Source organism: Hyperolius riggenbachi, chromosome 6, assembly GCF_040937935.1.
Source record: "Hyperolius riggenbachi isolate aHypRig1 chromosome 6, aHypRig1.pri, whole genome shotgun sequence".
In the NCBI taxonomy this organism is placed as follows: Eukaryota; Metazoa; Chordata; class Amphibia; order Anura; family Hyperoliidae; genus Hyperolius; species Hyperolius riggenbachi.
In genome coordinates, this window is record NC_090651.1 from 74,789,068 (window position 1) to 74,816,647 (window position 27,580).

At 47.2% G+C, this 27,580-nt stretch overlaps 1 protein-coding gene and 5 non-coding genes across 6 annotated transcripts; all 6 read right to left on the minus strand.

Annotated features, from left to right (window-relative positions):
- Nucleotides 1–10,262: 10,262 nt before the first annotated feature.
- Nucleotides 10,263–10,392, minus strand: LOC137523194 (small nucleolar RNA SNORA35). The gene has a single exon (XR_011022556.1). It is a non-coding gene; the product is annotated as a small nucleolar RNA SNORA35 (small nucleolar RNA).
- Nucleotides 10,393–10,568: 176 nt separating this feature from the next.
- RPS8 (ribosomal protein S8) lies at nt 10,569–26,797 on the minus strand. The gene is made up of 6 exons (XM_068239527.1): nt 26,723–26,797; nt 25,496–25,602; nt 24,258–24,357; nt 22,331–22,506; nt 13,507–13,636; nt 10,569–10,724 (listed from the first exon to the last, which is right to left on the minus strand). Exons 1-6 carry the CDS (start codon nt 26,724–26,726, stop codon nt 10,615–10,617), a joined length of 627 nt encoding a protein of 208 aa, XP_068095628.1. The 5' UTR covers nt 26,727–26,797; the 3' UTR covers nt 10,569–10,614.
- LOC137523171 (small nucleolar RNA SNORD38) lies at nt 22,109–22,180 on the minus strand. Its single transcript, XR_011022533.1, has one exon. It is a non-coding gene; the product is annotated as a small nucleolar RNA SNORD38 (small nucleolar RNA).
- On the minus strand, nt 22,765–22,865 carry LOC137523176 (small nucleolar RNA SNORD46). Its single transcript, XR_011022538.1, has one exon. It is a non-coding gene; the product is annotated as a small nucleolar RNA SNORD46 (small nucleolar RNA).
- Nucleotides 24,443–24,546, minus strand: LOC137523175 (small nucleolar RNA SNORD46). The gene has a single exon (XR_011022537.1). It is a non-coding gene; the product is annotated as a small nucleolar RNA SNORD46 (small nucleolar RNA).
- LOC137523157 (small nucleolar RNA SNORD55/SNORD39) lies at nt 25,675–25,748 on the minus strand. The gene has a single exon (XR_011022519.1). It is a non-coding gene; the product is annotated as a small nucleolar RNA SNORD55/SNORD39 (small nucleolar RNA).
- Nucleotides 26,798–27,580: the final 783 nt, after the last annotated feature.

Genomic DNA, 27,580 nt, shown 5'->3' on the forward strand with positions numbered 1-27,580 from the left:
AGAAGCCCCGGGTAAGTTCAGCTCATTTTCCCCCGACGCCCCTACAGTATCCCTTTAAACCCCCCAAATCCCCTGGGCTAAATATGGGGAGCACTTCTTCATAGAGGCAGAGCTTTGGGCTGCAGCTCTGCCTCCATGCGTGTCAATCCCTGCTGATCACCGCCTCTCCCAGCCACTCTCAGTCTTCCTTCACTGAGAGGGGCGGGGGAGAGGCAGAGATCCACGGGGATTGATGTGCATGGAGGCAGAGCTGCAGCTCAAAGCTCTGCCTCCCCGGGCAGCAAAATCCACAACTTTGAAAGTCATGGATTTTTGCCCTAAGTTTTGGGGGGTTTAAATGTAGCGATATGCCGCATGGATGCAGCGTTTTAGCTTGTGTTATATTGCTGAAGACAACTGTTAAACAAAAAGTGCAATTTTAGGAGACTTCAGAGTCTCTTTAAAGTGAACCTAAAGTCAAAAAAAAAAAAATGAGATTAACTCACCTGGGGCTTCCCTCAGCCCCCTGCAGACGATCGGTGCCCTCGCAGCCCCGCTCAGATGCTTCTGCACCCGCCGTTGCAGAAGCATCTGAGCGGGGCTGCGAGGGCACCGATTGTCTACAGGGGGATGAGGGAAGCCCCAGGTGAGTTAATCTCATTTTTTTTTGTTGACTTTAGGTTCACTTTAAGTCTCCAGACTCCATTTAAAGGCCCATACACACGTCGGATTTTAGCGAACGACCCGTCGTTTGAACGTTCCGTCGTTCGGACGTTTTCGCGTCAAATCCGACGTGTGTACAGAGTATCGTTCGGGTGATAAGACTGGTTACCAGCGATCCGCCCGGCGGATCGTTGGTAACCAGTCTTATCACCCGAACAATAGTCTGTACACACGTCGGATTTGACGCGAAAATGTTCGAACGACGGAACGTTCAAACGACGGGTCGTTCGCTAAAATCCGACGTGTGTATGGGCCTTTGGTCAATGGGAAGCAAAATATATCACCTGCTACTTGTAGGTGATTAAAAAAAATCGGTACTTAAAGAGAATCTGTAACGTCAAAACGTCCCCTGGGGGGTACTCACCCCGGGTGGGGGAAGCTTCAGGATCCTAATGAGGCTTCCCACGCCGTCCTCTGTCCCTCGGGGGTCTCGCTGCAGCCCTCCGTACAGCGGTGACGTCAATATTTACCTTCCCGGCTCCTGCGCAGGCGCTCTGACAGCTGTCGGCTCCGAAGTAGGCGAAAATACACCATCGCCGTCGGGTCTGTTCTACTGCGCAGGCGCAAGTCTCCGGCGTCTCCGCAGTAGAGCGGACCCGACTGAGATCGGGTATTTCCGTCTACTTCGGAGCCGAAAACAGCCACAGCGCCCCCGCTGGAGCCAGCAAAGGTAAATATTGAATTGACAGTCGGGTCTGTCGCCGGACCGTTCGGAGGGCTGCAGCGAGACCCCCGTGGGACAGAGGACGGTGTGAGAAGCCTCATTAGGATCCCGAGGCTTCCCCCACCCGAGGTGAGTACCCACAGGGGATATTTTTGATGTTACAGTGTCTCTTTAAAGGAATCATCAGCGGTCGGCATGGAACAGTTGGCTGCAAGGGGCTGGAGAAAGCCCCAGGTGAGTAAAGCTTTTTTTTTTTATTTGCCTGATATCTCCTTTAAGGCAGAAATAATGTGCCCGTTTTCATTGTGAATTTGGAACTTTTGCGGAAATTACCGACTTTTGCAGCAATTTTCCGCATCATTTGCACACTTCTACCGAATGCGGAAATTTCAGGCGAAAAATCTTTGAGACTTACTCAATGGCGAACTTTCAGGCAAAATTTTTCACATACTATTTCACCGCATGCCCCTGCAAAGGAAGCTTCAGGGCACGTTTCCACTAACACGGAAACCAGGCCGAATTCGGAGAGTTTCCACGCAGGCAAACTGCGCGGGGAAACCCTGCCATAGGCTGAATCGCTAAGGACATTGCTGTCAGTTTCCATGCGGGTGGGTGCAAATCCCATAGCAGTGCATGGCACAGCTTCTGGGATTCATCAGCGTTCACGCTGATCAGGAAGTGCCACGACACGTCTCGCAGCCAGGCACAGTGGCCAGTAGAAGCGGGCCCTTAGGGGGCCTGGGCAGCACAAGCTGTCATTACACCAACAAACTGGTTGCATTGAGGGACAGAGGGGCCACAGAGGAAATATACAGGAATCCTACAACAGGAGTGGGAATCACATGCATTTCTCTGCCACTGGGATCCTGAGGTTTTTTTTCCCAATACGTTTTGCTTCAGATGGAGGCCTGACAGGAGGATGTTGCAGTAGTCCAGGTGGGAGATGATGAGGGCATGGAGGATTTTGGCAGTGTCTTGAGTCAGAAAGGGGCCGATCTTAGAGATGTTGCATACATAAAAGTTGCAGGTCCTAGTCATAGTTTAAATGTGGGGAGGGTGAAGGAGAGGGTCAAGTTCAGGGTGACACCCAGGTAGCAGGCCTGTGCGGTTGGGTGAATGATTATACCATTGACAGTGACATAGATGCCCCTGGGGGGTTGAGACTGCACAGGGTGGGAAAATTAGTTTTGTTTTATCCAGGATTAACTTCAGGAACATGGATGACATCCAGGATGAGATGGTTGAGAGGCTAGGATACCTTGTCCATGGTATTGAGGTAGATCTAGGCATCATCTCATCTGCATATTGTGGTAGTCGAAGCCCAGGAAGGAAATCAGTTTGCCAATGTAGGCTGTGTAATTTGAGAACAGCAAGGAGCCAAAACCAGAGCCTTGGGGGACACCGACAGAGACGGGGGTGTTGAGGAGGAACCATTAAAAGACATCTTAAAAGAACAATTTGATAGGTAGGGTTGCAGCAGAACACACATGATTTTTCCAAGTGAGACCCCTGCCTAAATATTGGTTTACATCTCTAGAACTTCAGCCCCATTTTTATCTCCCACACGAAAAGCCATTACAATGATAGGTCATGGGCTGTGCAAATATTTTAAGAGACTCTGAAGCGAGATTAAAACTCGCTTTTTACCTTATATTCAGCAGGGGTATGCTTGCCCCAGCTAAAACACCGCTATCCCGCGGCAGATCGAGGGGTCCTTACCCCCCAAATCCCCTGAAAAATCCACGACTTTCTTGGTCGTGGATTTTGCTGCTCATGGAGGCAGAGCTAAGCCCTGTAGCTCTGCCTCTCAGCGCGTCTATCAGCCAGCAGATCTCCGCCTCTCTCCACCCCTCTCAGTGAAGAAAGAGGGAGAGGGGCGGGGAGAGGCAGCGATCAGCGCTGATAGACGCGCTGAGAGGCAGGGCTGCAGCCATTAGCCCTGCCTCAACAGGAAGCGATCCCCGGACACTTCGGAGGATATTTGGGGGGTAAAGACCCCTCATTCTGCCGCGGGATAGCGGCATTTTAGCAGGGTCAAGCATGCCCCTGCTGAATATAAGGTAAAAAGCGAGTTTTAATCTCGCTTCAGATTCTCTCTGATCGGACACGTCGGATATTATCAATCGAGCCATCAGCGGCTCGATCAATAGCAAGAAACTCGCCATGTATGCCCAGCATATTGCCTACTACACACCATACAATTTTCTGTTAGATTTCTGAAATTAGATTATTTTCTGTGAAGTACTGGTAGAGACTGGTCATTATCTGTGGTGCATTGTCTTCTAGTTATCTCCTGCTGAGTAGAACAATACTTAATATCTGGCAGGTAAATCTTACAGAAAATTGTATGGTGTGTACTAGGCATAAAAAATGTGTGCAGCAGTAGATTGCATTAAGGCTACGTTTACAGGTTGTGGTGCAACGTAAAGGCCCATTGTAAGTCGTTTTGCAATGCAACACCTATGCGACATTCAGTGCGGTACAATCTAACAGCATGCAGCATCCTACGCATGTATACAATGAATCATACATTTTATGACTGTATGCAATATCCCATACAGTTCTCTGCTGTCAGTGCACTCTGCCACAGGGTCATAGGTTTGTCATTTTTAGCACTGCAGCTGGGGAATCCCATTCACATCTGACCTTAATGGGACATATTTGCTCTGGAGTTAAATTGCATCATGCAATGGAACCCAGAGCTGTACCAACACATCCATTTAATATGGATATAGCACACTTGTCAGGCTGGAGATTGGATCCAGTTTCTTAAACCCCCCCCCCCCCCCCAAAAAAAAATGTTTGGGTCCATTCTGCAAAAAAAATAAAAATACTTTTTTTGCAGCATACATTTCCCGTCCGTGGAAACATATCCCCATCTCTGGCCGAGGGCACCGAGCTGTAGGGTGTAGCAGCCAGGAAGAGGGGCAGTGGGCACAGCAGCAGGGAGGGGGATTGCGCCCCCCCCCCCCCCCCACTACAGAAAAATGGCAAGAGAGCGGGAAAGCAATTACCTTCCTTCCTCTTTTGTAATACAGCAGAGGCGCCAAGTAGAATAAAATTAATTAAAATCATTAAAAAGGGGGAAGTGGGTGGACTCACCTCCCTTCTGGGAAAAAAATGGCCGGACAACGGGCAGGTTACTTATGATCTAAAGGAACATTAATTATAAGCTCCAAAAGTGCAATGCGTTTCACAAATAACAGTCCCGCTTCTTCAGGCAAACAATTTTTGGAGGGTGCAAAGTCGGGTCATAAGCCAGGTAGAGCGCCTCTGTAACCCGACTTTGCACCCTCCAAAAATTGTTTGCCTGAAGAATCGGGACTGTTACCCGTGAAACGCATTGCACTTTTGGAGCTTATAATAAAATGTTACTTTAGATTATAAGTAACCTGCCCGTTGTCCGGCGATTTTTTTTCCAGAAGGGAGGAGAGTCCACTCACTTCCCCCTTTTTAATCATTTTAATTAATTTTATTCTACTTGGCGCCTCTGTTGCTGTATTACAAAATTGTCTAGTCCACCCTGGGTGGATGGGAGTATCCACACTTTCTTCTATCTACAGAGAGCGACTTCTTAACCTTTCTGGTGGTAAGCCCGAGCTAAGCTCCACCGCCGCTCGCCACGCCCCCCCCCCCCCCCCCATGTGCTGCCTGGCCAATCGGTGCCAGGCAGCACTGAGGGGTGGAACGGGACTGCCTTTGACGTCACGTCATCCTGCCCATCGCCATAGTGATGGGGGAAGCCCTAATGGAAATCCCGGTCAGAACGGGATTTCCGGCCAAAGAGGGTGGGAGGATGCCGCTGCACAGCGGCTGTCATGTAGCTAGCTACATGATTTAACAAAAAAAAAAAAGTGCTGCGCTGCCCCCTGGCGGTTTTAATTAACCACCAGGAGGGTTAAACCTGAGCTGGGTCAGGTTATAATTCTCCCCGCCTGCCTGTCTAGTGGTTGCCTTGGTGGCGACCCACCTTTGTAAGTATAACCATCACGTTTTTCCTGCATCAGACATTACTTTACTAACATACTACACCATATCGGGCTCTCCGTTTGCTTTTCTTCAACCTTCCTTCCTCTGCTCACACGACTTCCTGCAATGCTGCCCACTAGAGGGCAGCATTGCAGGAAGTCACACCTAGCAAAAGGAGGAAGGTAATGCTTCCCCAAGTGGGGGGGGGGGGGGGGGCGGCAACACCCTCACTGTGCCTGCTACCCTATCAGGCATACCTGCAAAACCTATAGGGGTGACAGAGGGGAGGAGCAGGCAGTAGGCAATCTAGATCTCCCTCTGTTTCTGTGTAGAGGGAGCTCCGTTTTTTCATTGCCTGCCACTACCCCTCCATGTATCCAGGCTCCATGAAGTCCTGACAAATCTAGACCCTCCGTTCAGATTTTCAAGCCGGAACCCTCACGGATGCAATTTTTTTTTTTTTTTTTTTAACAATTCATCAACGGATCCATTTTTAATTGGGTGAAGACGGCTGATAATTTTAACATTGGTATCCCTGACTCCAGTTTAGGTCTGGGCCCAAAAACAGAGCCACAGTTAAGTTTTAACAAGTGTGAACTGGCCCTAATGCTGGGCATACATGGGTCGATCCGGCAACCGATTAGCCGCCGGATCAACACCCACCGCATCCCCACCAGCAGTCCTCATCACCCGCTCGATTCCCTGCCATTGTCCGCCGGCAGGAATAGATCGGGCGCGGGTCGAGCGGCTTGATGGGGCCAGCTGAGCTGATTATCATCAGCTGGTCGATATACGGTACAGAAACATACAGTATCCCCAGCATTACCTTGTGTAGGTCCTACATCAGAATTGTCTGGCTTCTGCAGGCAGCATAGTTGTAGCTTATTTTTCTACAGTGATTGAGTTCCTTCTGTGCATCACTCTTATGATATATGCAGAGATGGGTAATTAGGGTTGCAATGATGGAGATTCTTGTTCAGAGAATCAGTCCAGATATGCTGCATGCAGCAGTTTTGGAATTGCAAGTGCAGTGCAATCATGGCAAAATTCGCCACCGCTGTGAAACAGCCCAAAAGTCAGTGTTCTAATAAAACTCTGCACCAACCCAACCTCTAACCCCAAATACTGCAGCATAAGCACCACAGAACCTCTTGATGCAAATATGGGATGTCTATATTATATATGTGTGTATGTAGGTACTGTAGTACAGTTAAAGTAAACTTCAATTGAAAATGCCCAGCAAGTTACCTGAGGCCTTTTCTAGCCCCCTGAGGTCTTCCTGGTTCCTGCAATACTCCTGCACTACTCAATTCTCCCATTGTCACTTCCCACATGCATAGCCAGCCTCATGTCTCCTGTATTTAACAGGAGCACTCTGCGCTTGCATAGTAAACGACAATTTATTGCACAACACTCCCAGGCACTGGAGTGTAATCGAGAAGGCCTGGCAGAGAAAAGGCCCAGCGCACAATCACTGCAAGGAAGCAGAATGTCAGGAGCTGGTAGCAGCCCCAAGTAAATAAATTTATCAATTTTTTTCTCCACTTAAATTGAACCAGACGCGAAGCACCCTCATGGATTGTACCATATATATCAGTGGGAACATTAGAGAAAACACCGACCCTGCTCTCTGTTTTGTCTTTCACTGCTCAGCCTGCTTCTAATCAGCCCTGATAACATCCGACTGAGCATTCAGTCTGGCTTTGCTCAGGAATCATTATAGCCGAGTCTGTCTTCTCTGATGTCTTTTCAAGCCCAAGCCTGCCCCCTTCTGGCTCAGCTATAATGACTCAGCTATAATGATTCCTGAGCAAAGCCAGACTAAATGCTCAGTTGGGGATTTTATCAGGGCTGATTAGAAGCAGGCTGAGCAGTGAAGAATGAAAGAGCAGGGTAGGCATTTTCTCTAATGTTCCCACTGATATATATGGTAAAATACAGGAGGGTGCTTTGTCTCTGGAAATGTCCCTTTAATAGTATATCTTCATACAGTTTGTACTATTCTTTTACATGCAATAAACTAAAATACACAACATATTGCAGTCCTATGCCACCCTGTAACATCAATGCTTGTCAGCACTTGACATGCATGAGGTTACTAGCACTGCAATTCAGATGCATTAAAATTGCACTGCTGGGTGGCAGATGGGAGGCTGAAATGTTCAGCAAGCACACAGTTCAGCATCCCATATGAAAGAGCCCTGAATGTATACGATTCACCTGGCAAGTACACGTGACCACATACACTTGCCTCTACAATTCCCAGTGTGGATCAGTATAATTCAGGAGTGGGTTACAAACACATCCCATCTAATACACACAGGACTCTAGTATCTACATTCTCCACTAATCCCCAGCCTAGAGATACTTGACTAAAATCACACCCAAAACGATGCATATACATGACAGTGCTGAAACCTTGTGAGGAACACACAAACAAAATAGAAAAATTAGGTCTTCCAAGAAGGTTTTTAATAAGCTCAAATAAAATGCACAAGAGATTAAAAAAATTGTAATTCGTTATTAAGGCCATGTTGCAGTCACTAGCACCCACACTATTTTGATGTAATTGCAAGAACTGGTTGCTATGATTAGCTAATAATTGCTAGCAGCAATGGTTAATGAGATGCATTAGATTTGCATGAAAGCTGCAATTGTATGCATTTTAGAATTTGGTGAACTTTGTCAATTTGATCCAATTACAAACCACATATGGATTACATTAAATTGAACCCGAGGCGAGAATAAAAGGATGAGAAACCATTATATTTCCCCCCCCCCCCTACACTTTTCTTTCCTTAGATAACCCATGGTTTTATTCTACATTTAAACATTTATAAAGTAGATTGAAGGTTGTCGTCTCTGCTCAATGGCAGCCTATTAAGTGTCCCTAAATGAAAATACATGCACTATCGGACCTTTTTATATCCCTCCCTGCCCTCGGAAGTTGTATTCTGCCAGGAAAACTTATGGCCGTAATTTGCTTCTCAGTGATGTTTACTATATTCCCAATAAGGTACAGATGAGATAGAAGCAGTCACTTTCATGCCTAAAAATTAACCTTCAGGCAACAAGTAAACCAGCCTGGTTATAAATACGTTTGGCACTGTACATACACTGTTTTATCTCATGTCACCTTGGGTACACTTTAAAGAGAACCCGAGGTAGGTTCTAATTATCCTATTAGCACACAGAGGCTGGGTCTGCACATAATGCCCAGCCTCTGTTTTACCATCTCCCCCCCAGCGCTCTGCTGTCCCCCATAAATCACACAGCCGCGCTGGCGACACGCAGGGTGTCGGTAGCCGGCTGTTTACATTTGCACTGTCACCCTCACCGCTGCGTCCCTTCCCTCCAATCAGCGGGGTCGGAAGGGACGCAGGCAGGGAGCGGCGACAAAGGCTGGGGGAGAGCCGCTGAACGGCAGTGCAAATGTAAACAGTGGGCTAGCGATGTCGATAGCACGGCTGTGTGATTTATGGGTACAGCAGAGAGCAGAGGGCTCCTGGGGGGGGGGGGGGGTTACGACAACAGTATAGCAACAGAGGCTGGGCATTATGTGCAGACACAGCCTCTGTGTGCTAACAGGATTATTAGAACCCACCTCGGGTTCTCTTTAAAGGAATACTGTGGGGGGGGGGGGGGGGTTGGGGGAAAATGAGTTGAACTTACCTAGGGCTTCTAATGGTCCCCCGTAGACATCCTGTGCCCGTGCAGCCACTCCCCAATACTCCGGCCCCGCCTCCAGTTCACTTCTGGAATTTCAGACTTTAAAGTCTGAAAACCACTGCGCCTGCGTTGCGGTGTCCTCGCTTCCTCTGATGTCACCAGGAGCGCACTGTGCAGGCACAGACCATACTGGGCCTGCGCAGTACGCTCCTGGTGCCATCAGCCGGAGTGAGGACACGGCAACGCAGGTGCAGTCGTTTTCAGACTTTAAAGTCTGAAATTCCAGAAGTGAACCAGAGGCGGGGCCAGAGTATTGGGGAGTGGCTGCGCGGGCACAGGATGTCTGTGGGGGACCATTAGAAGCCCCGGGTAACGTCAACTCATTTTCCCCTGACCCCCCTACAGTGTCCCTTTAAAGGAGTTGTCAGGCATATTTGAATAAAATAAACGCTACTTACCGGGGGGCTTCCTCCAGCCCCAAGCTCTTCCATCGCTGCAGCTCTGCCCGCAGCCGTTTCCCAGAGCTGCGACCTGGTCCCCAGCAACGACGGCACAGCGACCTGAAGGTCGCTCTGTACTGCGCGATCGGCGCTGTCAATCACCGCCACGTGCGACAAAGCGGACTGCGCAGGCGCCGTAGCCAGGTCGCTCTGACGTCATCGCCGGGGACCGGGTCAGAGCTCCAGCAAACGGCTGCGGGCAGAGCTGCAGCGAGGGAGGTCCTGGGAGCTTTGGGCTGAAGGAAGCCCCTGGTAAGTAGCGTTTATTTTATTCAGATATGCCTGACAACTCCTTTAAAGTGAACCTCAGGTCAAAAAACATACTTGCCCAAGAAGAGGGAAGTCTCTGGATCTTGTAAAGCAAAACATGCATTGTTAGTGGGCTGTAGAGGCTTCCCACACTGTCCTCCAGACCAACAATGCAACTCAGTCCCCATAAAGAAATATCAGACAAAAGCTACTTTCTGACCGTACTCCCCCTTCATGCACAGGCGCAGCAGGTAGAGGAGCGCAGCCAGGACCTTCCAGAGTCCCAGTTCATTGGCAAGAACAAAGGAAGCCTCTGAAGGATTCTCTTAGGCAAGTATCTGCTTTTTGACTGCCATCGGGTTCACTCTAAATCCACATGTAAGCTGGAATGATTAGCATCTCACTGACCCATCTCTAGTGACTAGTTCACTAGTATGGCATGGCCCTCAGACAAAGCTCCACACTATTTTGGTATTTCCCCAAAGTACAGATAGGTTGTACAGATAAAAAGGTGTTCCCAACCATTGGAAAGGTCCGCTCACAGCAGAGTACAGCCTTTCTTCTAGGACGGGGTTATTCTGGCACTGCAATGAGACTCCAGAGTCTGAAGGACGACTAAGAAGACACTTCACAGTGCAGGCACACAATTCAATGAAACCCTGAAGAGACCCTGTCAGTGGATAACACCCATGATCTAGAGTCCTGCTTAATGCAATACAATAAATAATAATAATAATAATAATAATAATAATGCAGGATTATCTGGCTTTCACAAGATCCTTGAAAAAAAAAAACACACACACACCAGAGCAGAGTGTTTTAACAAAGTTCTGTTTATTACATGAGAACGGGGTGGGGAGTTTATTTGCCTTTTTTGGCTTTGATTTTCCTCAGGTAGAATTCCAACTCTTTTCCTTCAAGGACGTAACCATCAGCTCTGCCACACTGTCCAGGCCTAGATGCAATGCAAGCTGCAAAACAAATGTACTATTAGAGACACCATATGCAGACCTCGCAACACATTAGCAAACATCAGTACTGCCAGACAATAAAATCAAACCTGGATGGTAAAGAAAGATGTTCCAGATGTTTGAGTGGTGGCAACTCAGAACAAGTTATTCTAGTGGATAAATTAATTATAGGACTAGGAGGTACTAATGTCCTACTGGGCTGGAGATAGTTGAGAACACAATAGATTGGAGATGTAGCTGTATTAGAGCAGTGTTTCTCAAAATTGTATTGTTATGTACCCCTTTTAAGACCCTGTACTCACCAAGTACCCCCTAGCATAGTAAACATTATCACAAGTACCCCTTGACAAATATATATTTAATCCTAGTATATGATAATTGGTTCTAAACCATTTCCAAGCATTTACTATTGCTTTTAATTACCTAAAATACTAATTTTGGTGTTATTTAAATAAGATTTATTATTTTCTAAAACTAAATTTGTTATTAGTGGTTAAGTATATCAAGCCTGAGTACCCCCTGGAACCATCAAAAGTACCCCCTGGGGTACGCGTACCACACGTTGAGAACCTAGGTATTAGAGTACAGAGGTGGCCATATGATCACGGGAAGCGTGGTTGGGCCTGACAAGTCGATCCTTTAAGAATTTTAACAGATGTTTTGATTAACCTCTTGAGGACCATGGTGTTAAACCCCCCTAGTGACCAGGCTATTTTCTGTTTAATTGGCCACTGCAGCTTTAAGTCCAACTCTGCACACAAGTGATCCCCCCAACAGAGCTCTGTTGGTGGGGTCTGATCGCCCCCCGTGTTTATTTTTAATTTTTTTTAACCAAATCCCCTCCCTCCCACCAGCCGGCCAATCACAGCGATCGGCTGTCTTAGGCTTCTGCCTATGAGAGCCGATCGTCCTCTTGTCGGCTGTCCCCAGTACAGCGCTGCACAGGTAAAAAACACGGCAATGGCCACTCGGAGAACCTGCACGCGATCTCCGGCAAAACAGAGCCCCAGGACTTTACGCCAAGCGGCGTTAGGTGGTCCTGGGGCTGCCGCCGTGGCCACGCCCATCGGCGTGACGCGGTCCGCAAGAGGTTAAGGGCACACACACTTCACAGCTTCAGTCCTCTAACCACTTGAGGACCCCGGGCTTACACCCCCCCCCCCCCCCCCCAGTGACCAGGCTATTTTTTTGCAAGTTAGGCCACGGCAGCTTTAGGGCCCTTTTCCACTGTCAATCACAATCACAAAGGCCAGCGATTGCGGTTTTTCATTAATTATATGCAATTGCAATTTTTCATTATTCCTCTTAAAATCACTCCAGAAAGCGATTGCAATTTACAAATCAAATCACTATAGTGGAAAATACTTCTCATGATTTCTATGATAAAGTAGCAACCCTAGTGATTTAAAAATCACTTGTGATTTAGCTGTGCAGTGGGAAAAGGCCCTTTAGGCCTCGCTGCAAAGCCGTACAACTCAGCACAAGTGATTCCCCCCCCCCCCCCCCTTTTCTGTTGGTGGGCTCTGATCGCTTCCAGAATTTTTTTTGTTTGTAAATATTTCCTTTTAATAAAAATTAGCTTTTTATTGTGTGGCCAGCCTTCCCTCGCTCCTCCTGCTAGCCAATCACCAGCCTATGACAGCCGATCACTCCTGAGCCTGCCAGGGGGACCGCCATGTCCCATGGCTGTCCCCAGTACAGCGCTGCCATAGACCGCAGCGATGTACAGTATAAATAGATGGCGCTGTCTAACAGTCTCCTAGCAGCGATCGCCACTGGGAGACTTCGGCGCAACAATGTGTGTGCATCTCTGCCATCAATCTCCTGCAAATCCCCGTCCCAGGACTTGACGCCAATTTGCATTAGGCGGTCCTGGGGCTGCCGCCACGCTCATGCCAATTGGCGTGAGGTGGTCGTTAAATTTTGTATGCCATTAGGTGGCAAAAGTATACAAACCTTGACCGGACCTTATTACACAAGACCAGTGAGGGCTTAGGAAGAATTACTGAAATAGTGTTTGTACCATTAAGATGGCATGCAAGCACATATAGTAAGTTTTCTTGAATTTGCTTAAAAGTAACCTCTCAACATGCTTACTTTGCTGAATACAAAGATCACAGATTTTGGACAGTATACAAACAATTTATATTAAATCCAGGTTTGTTTGTTTTTTTTAAAAAACCACGTGCGCCCAGCCCAAGAATAAATCCGACCAACAGTCGTAGGAATACTGAAGAATATGGAAGTGAACTATGGTGAAAGGTCTGGAGTTCTGTATTAGGCCTAGTGCACACCGGAGCGTTTCCGCTGCGGTTTGCGATCCGCTTGCGGGTGCGGATCCGCTAGGGTAATGTATTGCATTGGGCTGGTGCACACCAGAGCGGGAGGCGTTTTGCAGAAACGCATACTCCCGGGCTGCTGCAGATTTGGGATTGCGGATGCGTTTCTGCCTCAATGTTAAGTATAGGAAAACCGCAAACCGCTCTGAAAAACGGCACTTCAGAGCGGTTTGCCAGGCGTTTTTTGTTACAGTAGCTGTTCAGTAACAGCTTTACTGTAACAATACATGAAATCTACTATACCAAAACCGCTACACAAAACCACAAAACGCTAGCTGAAACGCTACAGAAAAAGAAAAAGCGTGTCAAAATCTGCTAGTATTTTGCGGATCTGCTAGCGGTTTTTGGTGTGCACCAGGCCTTATAGCAGATAGAAATAGGTGTTCCTCAGTTCAGAAAGTTCATCTACTCGTTGAGGAATGGAAGCAGCTGCAGATACTCACCAAGCAGCTTGCCCTGTTGGAACTGTTCCTCCAGCAGAGGGCTGATTTTTGCAGTCTTTTTGCGGTCATCATATTTTTTCTGGCATTTCTTAGATCTTTTCTTGTTGAGGATTTCTTCTTCTTCAGGAGTCTGGAAGGAGAGCGGAAAGAACAGCAGCGTTATCGAGCAAGATCGATTACTGACATGAAAATATTAGACCGATATCTGTTGCTTTTCCTGAGAAGCCCCCCCAACTGGACATTTACTGCCTTCCATCCCATTAAACTGCCAGGAACAAAGCCCCTCTACCACTATACCAATCCCCTGCCCGGAACACTGTCCGTCCTACCACATTTCCAATTACCTGCCAGGAACACTGCCCCTCTACCACCATACCAATCACCTGCCAGGAACACTGCCCCTCTACCACCATACCAATCAGCTGCCAGGAACGCTGCCCCTCTACCACCATACCAATCAGCTGCCAGGAACACTGCCCCTCTACCACCATACCTATCACCTGCCAGGAACACTGCCCCTCAACCACCATCCCAATCTGCCATGAATACCAATCATCTGCTGAGAATACTGAATTACATTGAAATTTGCATAATCTTGCATCAGCTGGGACTTGTTTGAATCTCACTGACCATCCCTAGTAACCAGCACAACTGGACCATTCATCCTTTATCAAGAATCACATTCAGCCTTTGCACTCAGTTCCATGAGACCTTGCCATAGCATAACAACTAAAGCAAATTATGGAAACTGAATTAAAGGACAACTGAAGAGAGAGTGATATGGGGGCTGCCATATTAATTTCTTTGTACGCTTTACCAGTTTCCTGCCAGCCCTGCTGACTCTGCCTTTAATGCTTATAGCCATAAACCCTGAACAACCATGGAGCAAATCACATGTCCGACATTGTCAGATCTGACAAGATTAGTTATGCTTGTTTCTAGTGTGATTCAGACACTACTGCAGCTAAATAGATCAGCAGGACAGCCAGGCAACTGGTACTGTTTGGTGGAATGGCGGAAAGCCAAGGCATAGAATCTACGCAGCGTCAGAACTAGAGAGCCACAGATGCGGCGTAGATTCTAACTTCCGCGGTCCCGAGATGGTTAAAGTGGACCTGAATTCTTGCACAGGACAGAAGAAAAACAAAGCAAAATGCACCTTGTATGTATTTAGAGAGTTTAGCCCGATTAATTCCCTCATTTGTGTTTAATCACAAGTTGTAATTTTATCTCTCCCGTGTCACATGACTGCCACAGCAGAGATAGCAGATAAGCTCATTTAAAAGCACAGCATGTTAACAAGGTCTCCTTCCATCAATCAGGAAGTAGACACTGCAGATTTATATCAGCTGTAACAAATAAATGTTTGTGTAAAGGTTATTATGCTGTTGCTTATCTTTTAAAGCATAGAGGATGTTCCAAGTTCAGGTCCACTTTAAGCACCAGCATCCCCTCAAACACCCCCTGCCATCCTTTACCAATGTCAATGTTCTCCCCAGGACTCTTTAAGTGGGCGGGCCGCCCGGCTGCTTTGAGATCCCGCCCACCTACCTTGCTAAGGCTGATGTCACGCAGGCAGAGCGTTCTATTGCCTGCTATAAATCTGTGTACAGCTCTCGCTATACACTGCAGGAGCGTGCCTGTGTGATCTCCATGCTTGAACAGTGATTGGCTGGGCAGGTTGTGAGGGGCAGGGCTGGGTAACTGTCACCGCTATACCGGAAAGCCTCTTCTATGCCTCGCTTTGCTGGCTGCTTGTGTCTGTTAGCTTGCAAGCAGCTCAGCTAGCAGAGGCAGCCGCCAGGTAAATACAAACGGAGCGCAGGGAAACTAGTCCTGTCCCTGTGTTACTTGAGGCTGGGGAGAGCATGAAGCTGCAGACACTATTCCCCCTCCCCCGAGCGATCGTATCCACACAGCGTCTCTCCTGTGCCCTGGCTGCATGAATCTTCAGCTCCAGATCCAGTGCACGGCAAGGAGTTCTGACGCCCCGCCCTCTGTTTCCCGGCTGCTTCTCTATCTACAATAAGAGCTCCTCTGAAGCATGCCGTGCTGGTGAATTTCAGAACTCTGTGAGCCAGACCTCTGCTGCACTTATCTGATATAGTGCAGAGTCTGCAGAGAGTACACGGAGCTTTCAAGGGTCTGGAAAAACAAATAAACAATAAGCAATGTAGATTAGCTGACTTGCTGGGGATGGAGGCTGCTGCTGAATGCTGTCTGTCTCATCTGCCTGCTTGCTTGATTGCTCAGAAGATGTAAGTGCCCATATAAGTGCCCATACATTACTTGATTTTAGCAACTGGCAGATTTAATATAAGTGATTTAATCTGCCAGAGATCAGTTGTGAAAAGTTTGCCTAGGGCAGTAAAAATTACAAACCCAGCCCTGGCTGTACTAGTTGGGCAAAGTCTGTGAAAAGTTGCTGCTGCAAAAATAGGAAAAATGGAACATAGATCTAGCGTTGAAGGTATGTGCAAGTGGCTTGAAAGGACAGTGTGTGGGGGTGATTCTTGCAGAGTTCACATGCATGTAATTTCATATGAATGTTATTTGCTGCTGGGGTAGAGGGGTATTGCAGATAATTTACTATGATACTGACCCGTTTACTATCTGCAATACCACTTGACCCCAGCACCAAACAACAACCATATGAAAAACAAAAATCACCCCTTTATGAAATGCAACACCCACCCCTGCATGAAACGTGAAATTACTCCCCCCCCCCCCCATATTAAATGCAATAATCATCCCCGTACGAAATGAACTATAACACCCATATTCAGTGTTCTCTCCAGGCTCTTTTAGACGGTTGCATCACCTAACTAAGTTTGGTGAGCAACCGGCTGTCATCAGCTCGCCTCCTCATCCTCTTATGCTGTAGTTAGAGTTGAACCTGCCCCGCATTCCCCCTCGCACCCCACCCGGCTACTTTTTCATGCCACCCGGCTGGAAAAAAATCCTGGGGAGAACATTGAATGTCACATGGAGATTTAGTGACCCATGACCGACTACCAAGTGCACGGTTCTGCTACTCATCCTGCATTACAACACATGCCTTAATAGCCTCTAGGCTAGTAACGTGTGCACAGAACTTGGCTTAGAATTTTCATCCAAGGGAACAAACCCTGATGCTTGCAGTCCTTGTACTTGGAGAACGCAGATCTAAAAATTTTTATTTTATTTTAAATGACCTAAAATGGTTACATTTGCTTTGCCCTCGAGGCTTCTATGACTGATGTTCAGCTCTCCTCACTGTGGGGAGAGGTTACTTTGGAGAGATGACTAGATAAGATCCTGTTTGCTAAGCAAAGGAGAAAGATTCTGTCAAAGCGGATTTTAAAGAGAACCCGAGGTGGGTTCTAAGAACACTAATTGCACACAGTGGCTGGGTCTGCATATACTGCCCAGCCTCTGTTGCTATACCGATCCCCCCACAGGACCCCCATAAATCATACGCCGAGCTGCCGACATGCAGCACGTTGAAGCCGGCTACTTGTCTCTGCATCTGTAGGTCTCTCTAGTTCCCGCCTCCTCCATAGCGCCGCTCCCCACCTGCCCCCCCCCCCGCTTGGAAGCTAAGGGACGCAGGCGGGGACCGGCGAGACTGACAGATGCAGAAATAAACAGCCGGCTGCGTCGACAGCTCGGTGTATGATTTATGGGGGTCAAGCAGAGCGCAGGGAGGCCTGTGGGGGGGGGGGGGGGGGAGATCAGTATAGCAACAGAGGCTGGGCAGTATATGCAGACCCAGCCTCTGTGTGCAATTAGCGTTCTTAGAATCCACCTCAGGTTCTCTTTAAAAAGGACACCTGAAGTGAGATGGCTATAGAGGCTGCCATATTTCCTTTCAAAACAATGCACATTGCCTGGCAGTGCTGCCGACCCTCTTCCTCTAAGGGCTAGTTCACATGCGGCACTTGGAGCGCTGCTAGCCGGCGATCATGTTCAGCTCTGCATCCACTATTTGCAGCTAAAATCTTGTGATTCACGTTTGCGATTCCCATTCAATAGAACGAAAATCACAGCGCAATCGCTCCAAAAAACCCTGCATGCAGCACATTTGCCATTGATCAAAATTGCAAATGCCACATTGTGACTGTATCCATAGGGATACATTAGCAGCAGCGCTTTGCTGATCGCCGGCGACCAGCCCTAATACTTAGCCATAGACCCAGAACTAGCATGCAGATCAGATATTTGAATCACATCTGAAACATGCAGCAAATTCAGACACTACTCATGCATGAACCATCAGCAGACAACTAGTATTGTTTAAAGGACTTCCGAGGCCAAAAATAAGAAAATCACACTGTACCTTTTTATTAGCAGAATCCACGGAGGACGTCCTGCCCGTGCTCCGTTACGCCATCAATGCAGATCTTTCCGTTCCCCTATGGCTTGGCCCGCCCCCACCGAACGGGTCGCATCGATTCCACCTCTAAGATGGCCGCCGCCATGCTCCGCAGTACGCTTTGCCGCTAGCGCGACTGCGCAGCCTATTGCCCGCCTCCCGCCGCGTATTAGGTCCCGGCATGCTCTCCAAGTGCAAAGCGTACTGCGCAGCCACGGAGCATAGCGGCGGCCATCTTAGAGGTGGGGTCGGAAAGACCTGCATCGATGGCAGAACGGAGCGGAGGACGTCCTCCGTGGATTCTGCTAATAAAAAGGTACAATGTGTTTTCTTAATTTTGGCCTCGGAAGTCCTTTAAGAGCAAATAAATATGGCAGCCTTCATATCCCTCTCACTCCAGGTACCCTTTAAAGATAACCTGAAGTGAGTGGGATATGGAGGCGGATATTACATTTTATCCAACACTAGAAGCCTGGCTGTCCTGCTGATCCTCTGCCTATAATGCTGTTAGTCATGGAATATGAATCATGCAGATGCAGGGCTGTGGAGGGGTCCAACTCCAACCCATTAGTTTATGAAAACAAAGACTCCAATTCCAGGTACTCAAAAATTACTCCGACTCCACAGCCCTGTGCAGATGAGAGGTTTGACAGACTAGCTGCATGCTTGTTTCAGGCGTGCAATTCAGACACTCCTGCTGTCAAAGACTAGCAGGACTGCCAGGCAACTGGCACTGTATTGAAATAAATCAATATGGCAGCCCCCATATACTTCTCGCTTAATGGTCACATAAAGCAATGTATTCAATAGCTCAGTATGAACAGGAGATTATGAAACCATGTATATTGGCTGCTGCCAGGTCTGGGACACTGGAGGGGTAGAGAATTTGGGGCTTCAACAGGTTACATTATTTTGGAACAACGTCAGGTGGGACTATATGGGCAATAAAGTGATAGGAGATTGCTTTATGTGCTATACCAGACTAATTCTGCTATAAAGCCCAATCCTTGCTATTAGTTACTTCAGTACTAGGGATGCTCAAATTCGGCTTCGGGAGATATCCGGATATCTCCCAGTAATGCTGTGCGGGGGGGTCAAGCTTACCTCTCTGACGTCTTCTTCGGTCGTCCCTCAGCGCCTCCCACGATGCGCTCCAAGCGGCGGTCACCTGATTACAAACACTTCCTCCTTCCGGGTTGAAGGAGGAAGTGTTTGTAATCACGTGACGCGCATGGAGCGCATCGTGGGAGGCGCTGAGGGACGACCGAAGAAGACGTCAGAGAGGTAAGCTTGACACCCCCCCCCCCCCCCCCCCCCCCAGCATTACTGGGAGATATCCGGATAGCAAAAATCCGGACATCTCCCGAAGCCGAATTTGAGCATCCCTGTTCAGTACTAGACAGTGTAGAACAGAGCAAAATGTTTACTTGACTTTTATTGCCATCCATTTCCCTCACTCCTGGGGTGGGATGTGGTCTGAATGGAACCTCCAATTAAGCTGTAATTGCCACCCCCACTTGGTCTCACCAAGACCAGTGTATCCATTAAAGCCTTGAAAGTTTGTGAAACAGGTCAGTGTGAATACTGCAGAACCTTTTTGAGGCCTTATGAGCTCCTTTCAAAGCACAAAAGCTCCAACCCTCTCACAAGCACAAGCATTGGGCATCTGTTTGCCCAGCAGTGACCAGAGAATAGCCTCCCCATATCAGACCAATTTGTGCCTCTTAACATAACACTGCCCATATACAGCCTCAGTGTTGCGGTCAGTCAATTTCATGGGCAAAAAAAAAATCTTTTGAAGAAAATCTCTTCCCATAAACGGTCTTTCTACCACGATCATGTGATCACAGCATGCATGTGCAACAGTGAAATCAATCAGTGCCGCCCGTATAGAGGTTATGCTTATCCATATTGGGCTTTCACAGACCTAGAAACACCTTCAAAGAAACATTCATCCCAAGCAGCCAGGCATATCACAAAATATTAAATCTCATTCTGGAGAATAGATGTAATAGAAGCAGGAACATATCCTAGACAGTGTAACAAGATGAGCAGATTGAAGAGACTCCCCATAGAGGAATCATGCACATTAATCCACTGTTATTACACAAACGTTTAATAAAACCACACAGATGCCATTTCCAACCCCTTAAATCGGTACTTTTCGTTAGCCGGGCGCATCCACTAGGTGGAGTTAATTACTATTTCCCCCTCCAGACCGCCATAGATAGTAATTTAGTAGAAAGGTACAGAGCGGCACACTTGTCCTTGTAGTCCTCCGGGTGCATGACCTTGGGCGCTAAGCAACACCCCAACGTATTCAAAGTAGTAGAGATAGGTCAGCACACCAGCTTCTCAATGAGCATAGTTTATTTCCAGATCACATGTCAACACAAAGTTAACAATTGTTTCGGGGCCACTCAGGGTCCCCTTCCTCAGAACAGTGCAGACTGCACTGTTCTGAGGAAGGGGACCCTGAGTGGCCCCGAAACAATTGTTAACTTTGTGTTGACATGTGATCTGGAAATAAACTATGCTCATTGAGAAGCTGGTGTGCTGACCTATCATCTCCGCCATAGAGAGTAGTGAAAGACGTAATTCTGGTGTTTTATCGCCACCTAGTGGATGCGCCTGGCTAACGGAAAAGTACCCTCAAATCTTTATTCCATCTTATGCAGCCATGCATAAATCATGAAGTATAAATCAGCTGATTCCTAGCTTCCACATAGGCCTGAAAGAAATCGAATTTAAATTGAAATCGCGATCAAGATCACAATTGCGGAATCGTCAAAGCGGCAATTATCGCGATCACGTAATTTCCACATGGGGAAGTTTTCAGAAGTGGCTTCAAACTTCACCAAAGTCTCGGCGTGTGTGGCCCGCAATGTTGGATATACGTTCTGCACGAGTCGAAACATTGTCCGTCCTCTATCACTGTCTGCCAGCTCTTGTGCTTGGCAAAACTCTGGGTTCCTATAGGTCACATGACATACAGGAAGTATTCCGTGCATTAAAGCCTGCAGGAGGCGAAGTGGATAGACGTGCATCGCTGGACTGGTGCTGGAAGCTATGTCCTGAACTGATGCAGCTTGGGGGACAGAGGAGACACAAAGGAGGCAAGAGAAACCCAGAAGAGGCATAAAGAGGCAAAGGGGGTACAAATAGAGACAGGTGGACAGAGGGGGAACAAACAGGCAAAGAGGGGAAACAAAGCTTGATTTGAAGAAAATCGTGAATCGAAATCGCAATTTCAGACAGAAATTGCTCAGTTCAATTTTTTCCTCAAATCGTTCAGGCCTACTTCCACATATTCACTAACCCCTCCCTTTAGAGGACTCATGCTGTGTGTGGAGAGAAGACAGGATTCATCAGAAGGGAGGGTTGTAAGTATATGTGCCTTAACCAACTGGTTCCTGGAAGCAGAAGATTTTAATCTACACCATTGCAAGACTCTTCCTGGCCAAGGTGTAGCGTTCAATAGCCAGTCTCAAAGGACAGCTGAGCTCCGTGCCCTGGTCAAGACCCAAATTCATTGGCTCATGACCTTGTGATTGCTGAAAGCCTATCATTGACCACAGCAGATAACGAAAAAAAAAAAGGCTTTAATCTTTTTTCCACGAATGCTTCAACAGAATATTCCTGAAACTCAAATGCAGGGTGTCAAAAATGTGGCACACTGGTCTGCAGCACGCATTGCAACACATGCAGTGGAAACAGTAGCACTCATTGAACACAGTGCAGGTAATGCACAGGAACAAAGAGGTCCTGAATACTGTATAGCATGCATGGGATCTTAACCCTAAAGCCCAATCTACACGATACGATTCTATTTACGATTCAATTAAATCCGACATGTCCGATCGGGATTCGATTCAGTTCGCTTTGCAATTGCAAAACAATGGCAAATCGAACTGCATCGTATCGAATCCTGATCGGACATGTCGGATTTAATCGAATCGTAAATAGAATCGTAATTGAATCGTACAAAGAATCGTATCGTGTAGATGGGGCTTACTATTAACAGCAAAACCGACTTCTAAACTATGTAAAATAAGCAGAGTGCGGCTAAGATGGAGCTTACCACTCCAGTCGTAGTGGGAACGCTGCAATACAAAGTCCCCAACAAACTAGAATCCAGTGGGATTCAGCTTTCTAGAAGTCAATTTATTACCAATCATTTTTATTAGAATTATCTTACAAAAGATTGCACATGCCTGGTACAGCAAGAGTAATAAAAAGTACAAAGATCTTCCTCAGATATGAACATGATCGTCACTTCCATTCAGTAGCAGAACTGGACAAAGTTATCATCACTGGAAGACCATCACCTTCGCTTCCCAAAGAGGACAATGAGAGATCACCCAACTCCTATAATGGGAAACCATGCAGAGCCAGCAGCTGTTGGAGGGTTTTCATTTTGGGGGTGGGAGGAAGAGTATCGCACTCACACATTGGTATTCTTTCACTTACCAATTTGGCTCCCTTCTTGCGCCCAAGTGGTGTGGCATAGTGAGCTTCATACCACTGTCTGTAGGGGGTGCTGTCAACCAGAACAATGCAATTCTTTACAAGAGTCTTGGTTCTGACCAGCTCATTGTTGGATGCGTTGTAAACAACATCAATGATTCTGGTTTTGCGGGTGCAGCCTGTAGGAGGAAGATTTCACAAAGGTCAAAATAAAGTAGATGCATACATCCTTGTAAGTTGGCTACTATTACAACTCTGCTAAATCCCCAATAAGCAGTGGGTGCTGGAGCTCTGCACCAAGCAGCAGTTCAACAGATTACACAGTGCATACCTCAAGTAGGAAAAGCAATACGCTAAAGGAAATACGGCTTTATGAAGTATCACCATCTCCAGGTAGCTCTGTGGCCAGGTAGACAAATTACAGCAAGAATAGCGCAGCACAGTCAGAGTAACTATGACTGATCCTAGCACAGCGAGGCCGCAGGTCAGAATGACCGCAAAACCCTCACATAAGGACAACAGTTTTCATCATTTGTGCTGCGACTACTCTACATGCTTAGACACATGACAGCAGCCTCATTAACTTTCTTCATTCACAGCTCCAACACCTGCTGCTTCTATACTTTGCCTTTTATAAGAAACCGGACATACTGAAGCTTTCAATTCTAACTCGTCTTTAAAAGGTGCCCGCTCCTAGACGTCCTTTAGGCTCAGATCCCATCTGCAGCCAGATCACATGGGGACAGCGGGAAGCAGACAGTGTAGTGTCCGCTCCGGTCTGGCTGGGGCAGATGCGTTACCACCATAGACTATATAGAGAACATTCTTTTCCTGGGATTATCGCAGACTACACAGAAGTGCTGTCAGTTTTGTGATGGCTGCAGGTTGGGTAACTTCCTTTTCCCAGGTCAGCATATCGCACTATAAAGAAAACCATTGCTAAACTGGAGAAGTGTAGAGAATACGGCCAGAATCCTCATTTCAATTAACAGCTGAAACCCAATTGTCACTGTTCAGCATCACATCTGCCAGTACCCACCTTCAGCCTTCCAGGTGAAAGAAGCTTAAAAGTGCATACATATCAATTTTTGATTAAATTTAACCACTTCCATGTGTAATGAGGGCCAAATCGCGTTTGAATACTATGAAATTGTGTACGTAAGCGCTCAGAAAATTGGATGTGTGTACGCACCCTTAGAAGCATATTTTAACTAGGCCTCTATTCCCTTGACCTGGATGTGGCGGTTATAAATCATAACATACCATTGCTCAGATTCCAGAAGCAGTGCCAGAATAGCATATGACTCGGCAGCACCCCATAACAATCCTAATATTAGTATAGCTCTTTTCTCCTGTTGGATTCAAAGTGCTCAAGAGCTGCAGCCACTAAGGGCTCACTCAAGAGGCCACCTTGCAGTGTTATCGGGTTCCACCAACATGATCCCTCTTGATTATAAGTGAAGTTCAGGTAATGCTGAACCTGTCAGGAACAACCCCAGTGTGTAAGTAAGCAATAAGGAGTCCTTGGGCTAACTCTGCCACTGCCTACTGTACGTGCCCTTGTGGCTGCAGCTCAAGTACTTTAAAAAGGGACTGCGAGCAATGGCTAAATTTAAAAGAATACACTTACCTGGGGCTTCTTCCAGCTCACTGTAGGCGGCAAGGTCCTCTGGCGGCGTCCTGGCTCCTCTCCTTTGGCCGGCGTGACAGGTCTGCGCATGACGCCGGTAACGGGGGCCGGCGGAGGCTGAAGGAGAGGAGCAAGGAGGACGCCAGGGGACCTCGCCGCCGACAGTGAGCTGGAAGAAGCCACAGGCAAGCGTATACTTTTAAATTCGGCCACTGCTCGGAGTCCCTTTAAGTCCGCCAGGAGAAAAGTGTAATATAAAGATTGACGTGTCACTGTGTGCTAGAAATGTGCAATACTTACATTCAGATCCCCAGGAGAAGTTGCCAGCATCCAACCTCAAGGCTCTGTATTTCTTATTTCCACCGCGGACCCTCACAGTGTGGATACGGCGAGGTCCAATCTAAGAGTTATAAATATAAGAAAAAAAATATTCAGAATGTGTAACTCTGCAAGATACACAAAAGCCATGCTCTGATCACCATGGCAACATGTCAGTGTAACTATGACAAGCCTATCACTGGCGGGCAGAAAAGAATGACCAAGACGGTCAGATCTGCCAGCCTAAGGTCAGTACTTCATCATACACATCACCATGAGCAGCACGGAACCTAGATATTCAAGCACAATATTGTGATCAGATTGGCAGATGGACTACCCATCTGCAGTAGAGATAATCAAAAAAAGAGGCTAATTAAAGGTTGCATTCCCAGCTTGGGCCAATCAAAAAAAGCAGGAAGCGACTTTATTTGGTTGTTACAACTTGCATGAACTTTTCACCAGTGCTGTGAAGCCGGAGCAACTTTGAGTACCTGGAGTCGGAGGTCTCTAAGAGGAGTCCGATTTATGTACTGACTCCACAGCTCTGCTTTTCACATAAACTGGAATTATTAGAATCTCATTGACCTTCTCTAACGTGCAGAATACTATATACAAATTTAAGGGAACAGAGCGTTAGACACCTGATTGGGAGAGGCTTCCCATGTCATCCTTAATACCTCTGTTGCCACACACAGACCCTCTGAACATAGCCAACAATAGCTTGTTGGATAGGTTCTCTATGTATGAGCTGCCCCAGCGTGAGTTCAGCAATGCCTGCGCATTAAGCCAAAGCTCGTCCACAAACTGCGTCATGATACTGTGCAGGCACCGCCATACTTAAGCAAAGTACAGCCGTGCTTGTTCACAAAGTGGCGCGCATCCATGACCAGTCAGAGGATCCTGGTCAGCAGCGGTGAGGTCAAGGACGACATGGAAAGCCCATGGATGGACCATCCAGAGGTTTAGGGCTACCTAGGTATGTATCTAACTTTTAGTTACCCTGCCCAGTACAGGTATGCTCAAACTGACTCAAAGTGAAAAATTTAGCCCATCAAAGCCAATCAATTTCCTGGCAGAGAGATGCTTTGAGTGGTTGTTTCCTCCATGGCTCAAGAGAAATTTGCATGTTAGAACTTTGTGTACATCAATAAGGTACAGGTTACAGTGCTTGTGGTCTATAGACATGGCCTGTCTGAGTGGTAAAAGTAGGTGCACTATACCTTGGTGTTAGCAGCAGGCCGCCCTAATTCATACTTCCTCTTCTTATGGTAAGGCTTCCTCTTGCCTCCAGTCTTGCGGCGCTTGTGCCAGTTGTCCCTTGAGATACCTGTTTGGGATGGACAGAACAGCAGTGAACAAACCAGCACAGACCTAACTTACTAGTTGGTGAGGACAGCGGTGAGTGCTCAGTTCTCCAAGATTTCTACACAGCAAATTCAGTGATTCGCAGCATGAGAATAGTCATCATTCGCACTCTGAGGAACCATTTAATGTTATGCAAATTATGTCCGTGATAAAATCATTTAAACTGGCTGTTCATACAACCAGCAAGCACCATCCATGGGCAGCTGGTTGGGTACAAATATTGGTACCATGAGCTTCTGACAGGCATACATATAGCACATAAGTAAGGGCCAAATTCACAGGACTAGGTGAGGTGAATAGTACTGGACAGTAGCAGAGATAAGTTGATTTTTCTTAGATCAACACAAGCTGAAAACTTCACACAAAAATAGTCAAATTCTGGAGTGAATTATTTGCCACTTTATTAATTTTTTGACCTTTCCATTAATCATTTGCACCTGAATACACAAATCCTGCGCCAAGTTCTAGTTCAGCCTCTGCTAATATTTAAGATTAAAAATAATGTGGTGAGTAAAATTTCAGATCACATCTTTAAAGTCTGCAGAGCAAAATGCTTGAAGACAAATAAGGGCTACTCAGTAGAGCAGAGAAATAAACTACAGACTACCCTGCACTGCTAGGATGAAGAAAGCCAGCCACAGAGCTGCAGCCCTCACCACCCCATACCCCAAACATTGTTTAGATAAATGTCCATCCATGGTATTTATGGATGTTTAAAAACAAGTACAATAAAGAAAGGGTGTATGGACAGAAGTTGGCTCAGAACAGATGATATTCCAAAAGAGATAGGCAGTCCAGGATAGACCAGCAGGACAAGTACCGTAAAGCTTAATAGATCCCGAGGAGAGTGAGGAGTGTCCCCGGGCTGCAGGCCCGGCTCCCTCTCTGCACAGACACTATGGCTGCCTCCATGAAGCGGCACCCTCTACAAGCCTATTGTTTGGCGATATAGTCCGCAAAGGGTCTCCCAGGCTCCAAATGTCTTCCCACAGGTGAGAATGGGCAAATGGAAGCCGGGTTTGAGGAGGATGGGGAGAGATTAAAGATCGGCCTCAGCACACAGAAAAGTCGCCATGACGTACCCATCTCAACGCTGGCTAGAAAGAGGAAGCGCAAAGCCTCTCGGGAAAGTATGTGGCCTTTCGGCTCGCGCGAGAATTGCTACGCGACTACGTCACTACCGCGGCGCTGATGATTAGAAAGAAAAGCACAGTGTGGAAGCTTTTTTTTTTTATATTGATGAGGAGAACAAAATAAAATAAGCGAAACAAATGAAAAGTGTATAATACACACCGGTGACAATGGGCACTATTCACAAAACTTTTCATAATTGATTTATCACCTAATTGATAAAAAAATAACCCTTCATCACATTTGCAAGCAAAATAATCGCTCAAAGAAAGTTCTTCCTGGTTAATTTAAAGAGACTATTTAACGAAAAAGTCCCCTGTGGGTACTTACCTCAGTAGGGGGAAGCCTCTGGATCTTAGGAGGTTTTCCCCATCTTCCTCTATCCCAAGGTGGCAGTGCTAACACTTCCCGCCCGCCCCCCCCCCCCAAAACCAGAGAAGTTGTGCTTTGGCGCAGACGCAGTAGCGCCTGCAATATTTACCTTCCCCGAATCCAGCGCAGGCGTAGTAGTGGCTCCCCGATGGTGTCAGGCAGAAATAGCCGATCCCAGTCGGGTCTGCTCTACTGCGCAGGTGACTTGCACCTGCGCAGTAGAGCAGACCCGACTGGAATCGACTATGGACCCGACTGGGGTTGGCTATTTTCATCTGATCCCGAACAGAGAGCGGCTACTGCGCATGCGCTGGTGACGGGAAGGTAAATATTTAAATGCCTGCCGTTCGGGGGCTTCTAGCGCTGCCAATTTGGGACAAAGGAGAAGACGGGAGAAGTCTTGTTAGAATCCAGAGGGTTCCCCCTCCTGAGGTAAG

Bases quoted from the DNA above. Each gene is read 5' to 3' on its own strand.
- RPS8 (XM_068239527.1), bottom strand. The intron at 24,358-25,495 runs GTATAGTGCACC...TATAACTCTTAG, and splicing joins GGCCTGCTGCTAACACCAAG to ATTGGACCTCGCCGTATCCA. The intron at 22,507-24,257 runs GTAAGTATTGCA...TTCCTCCTACAG, and splicing joins CTTCTCCTGGGGATCTGAAT to GCTGCACCCGCAAAACCAGA.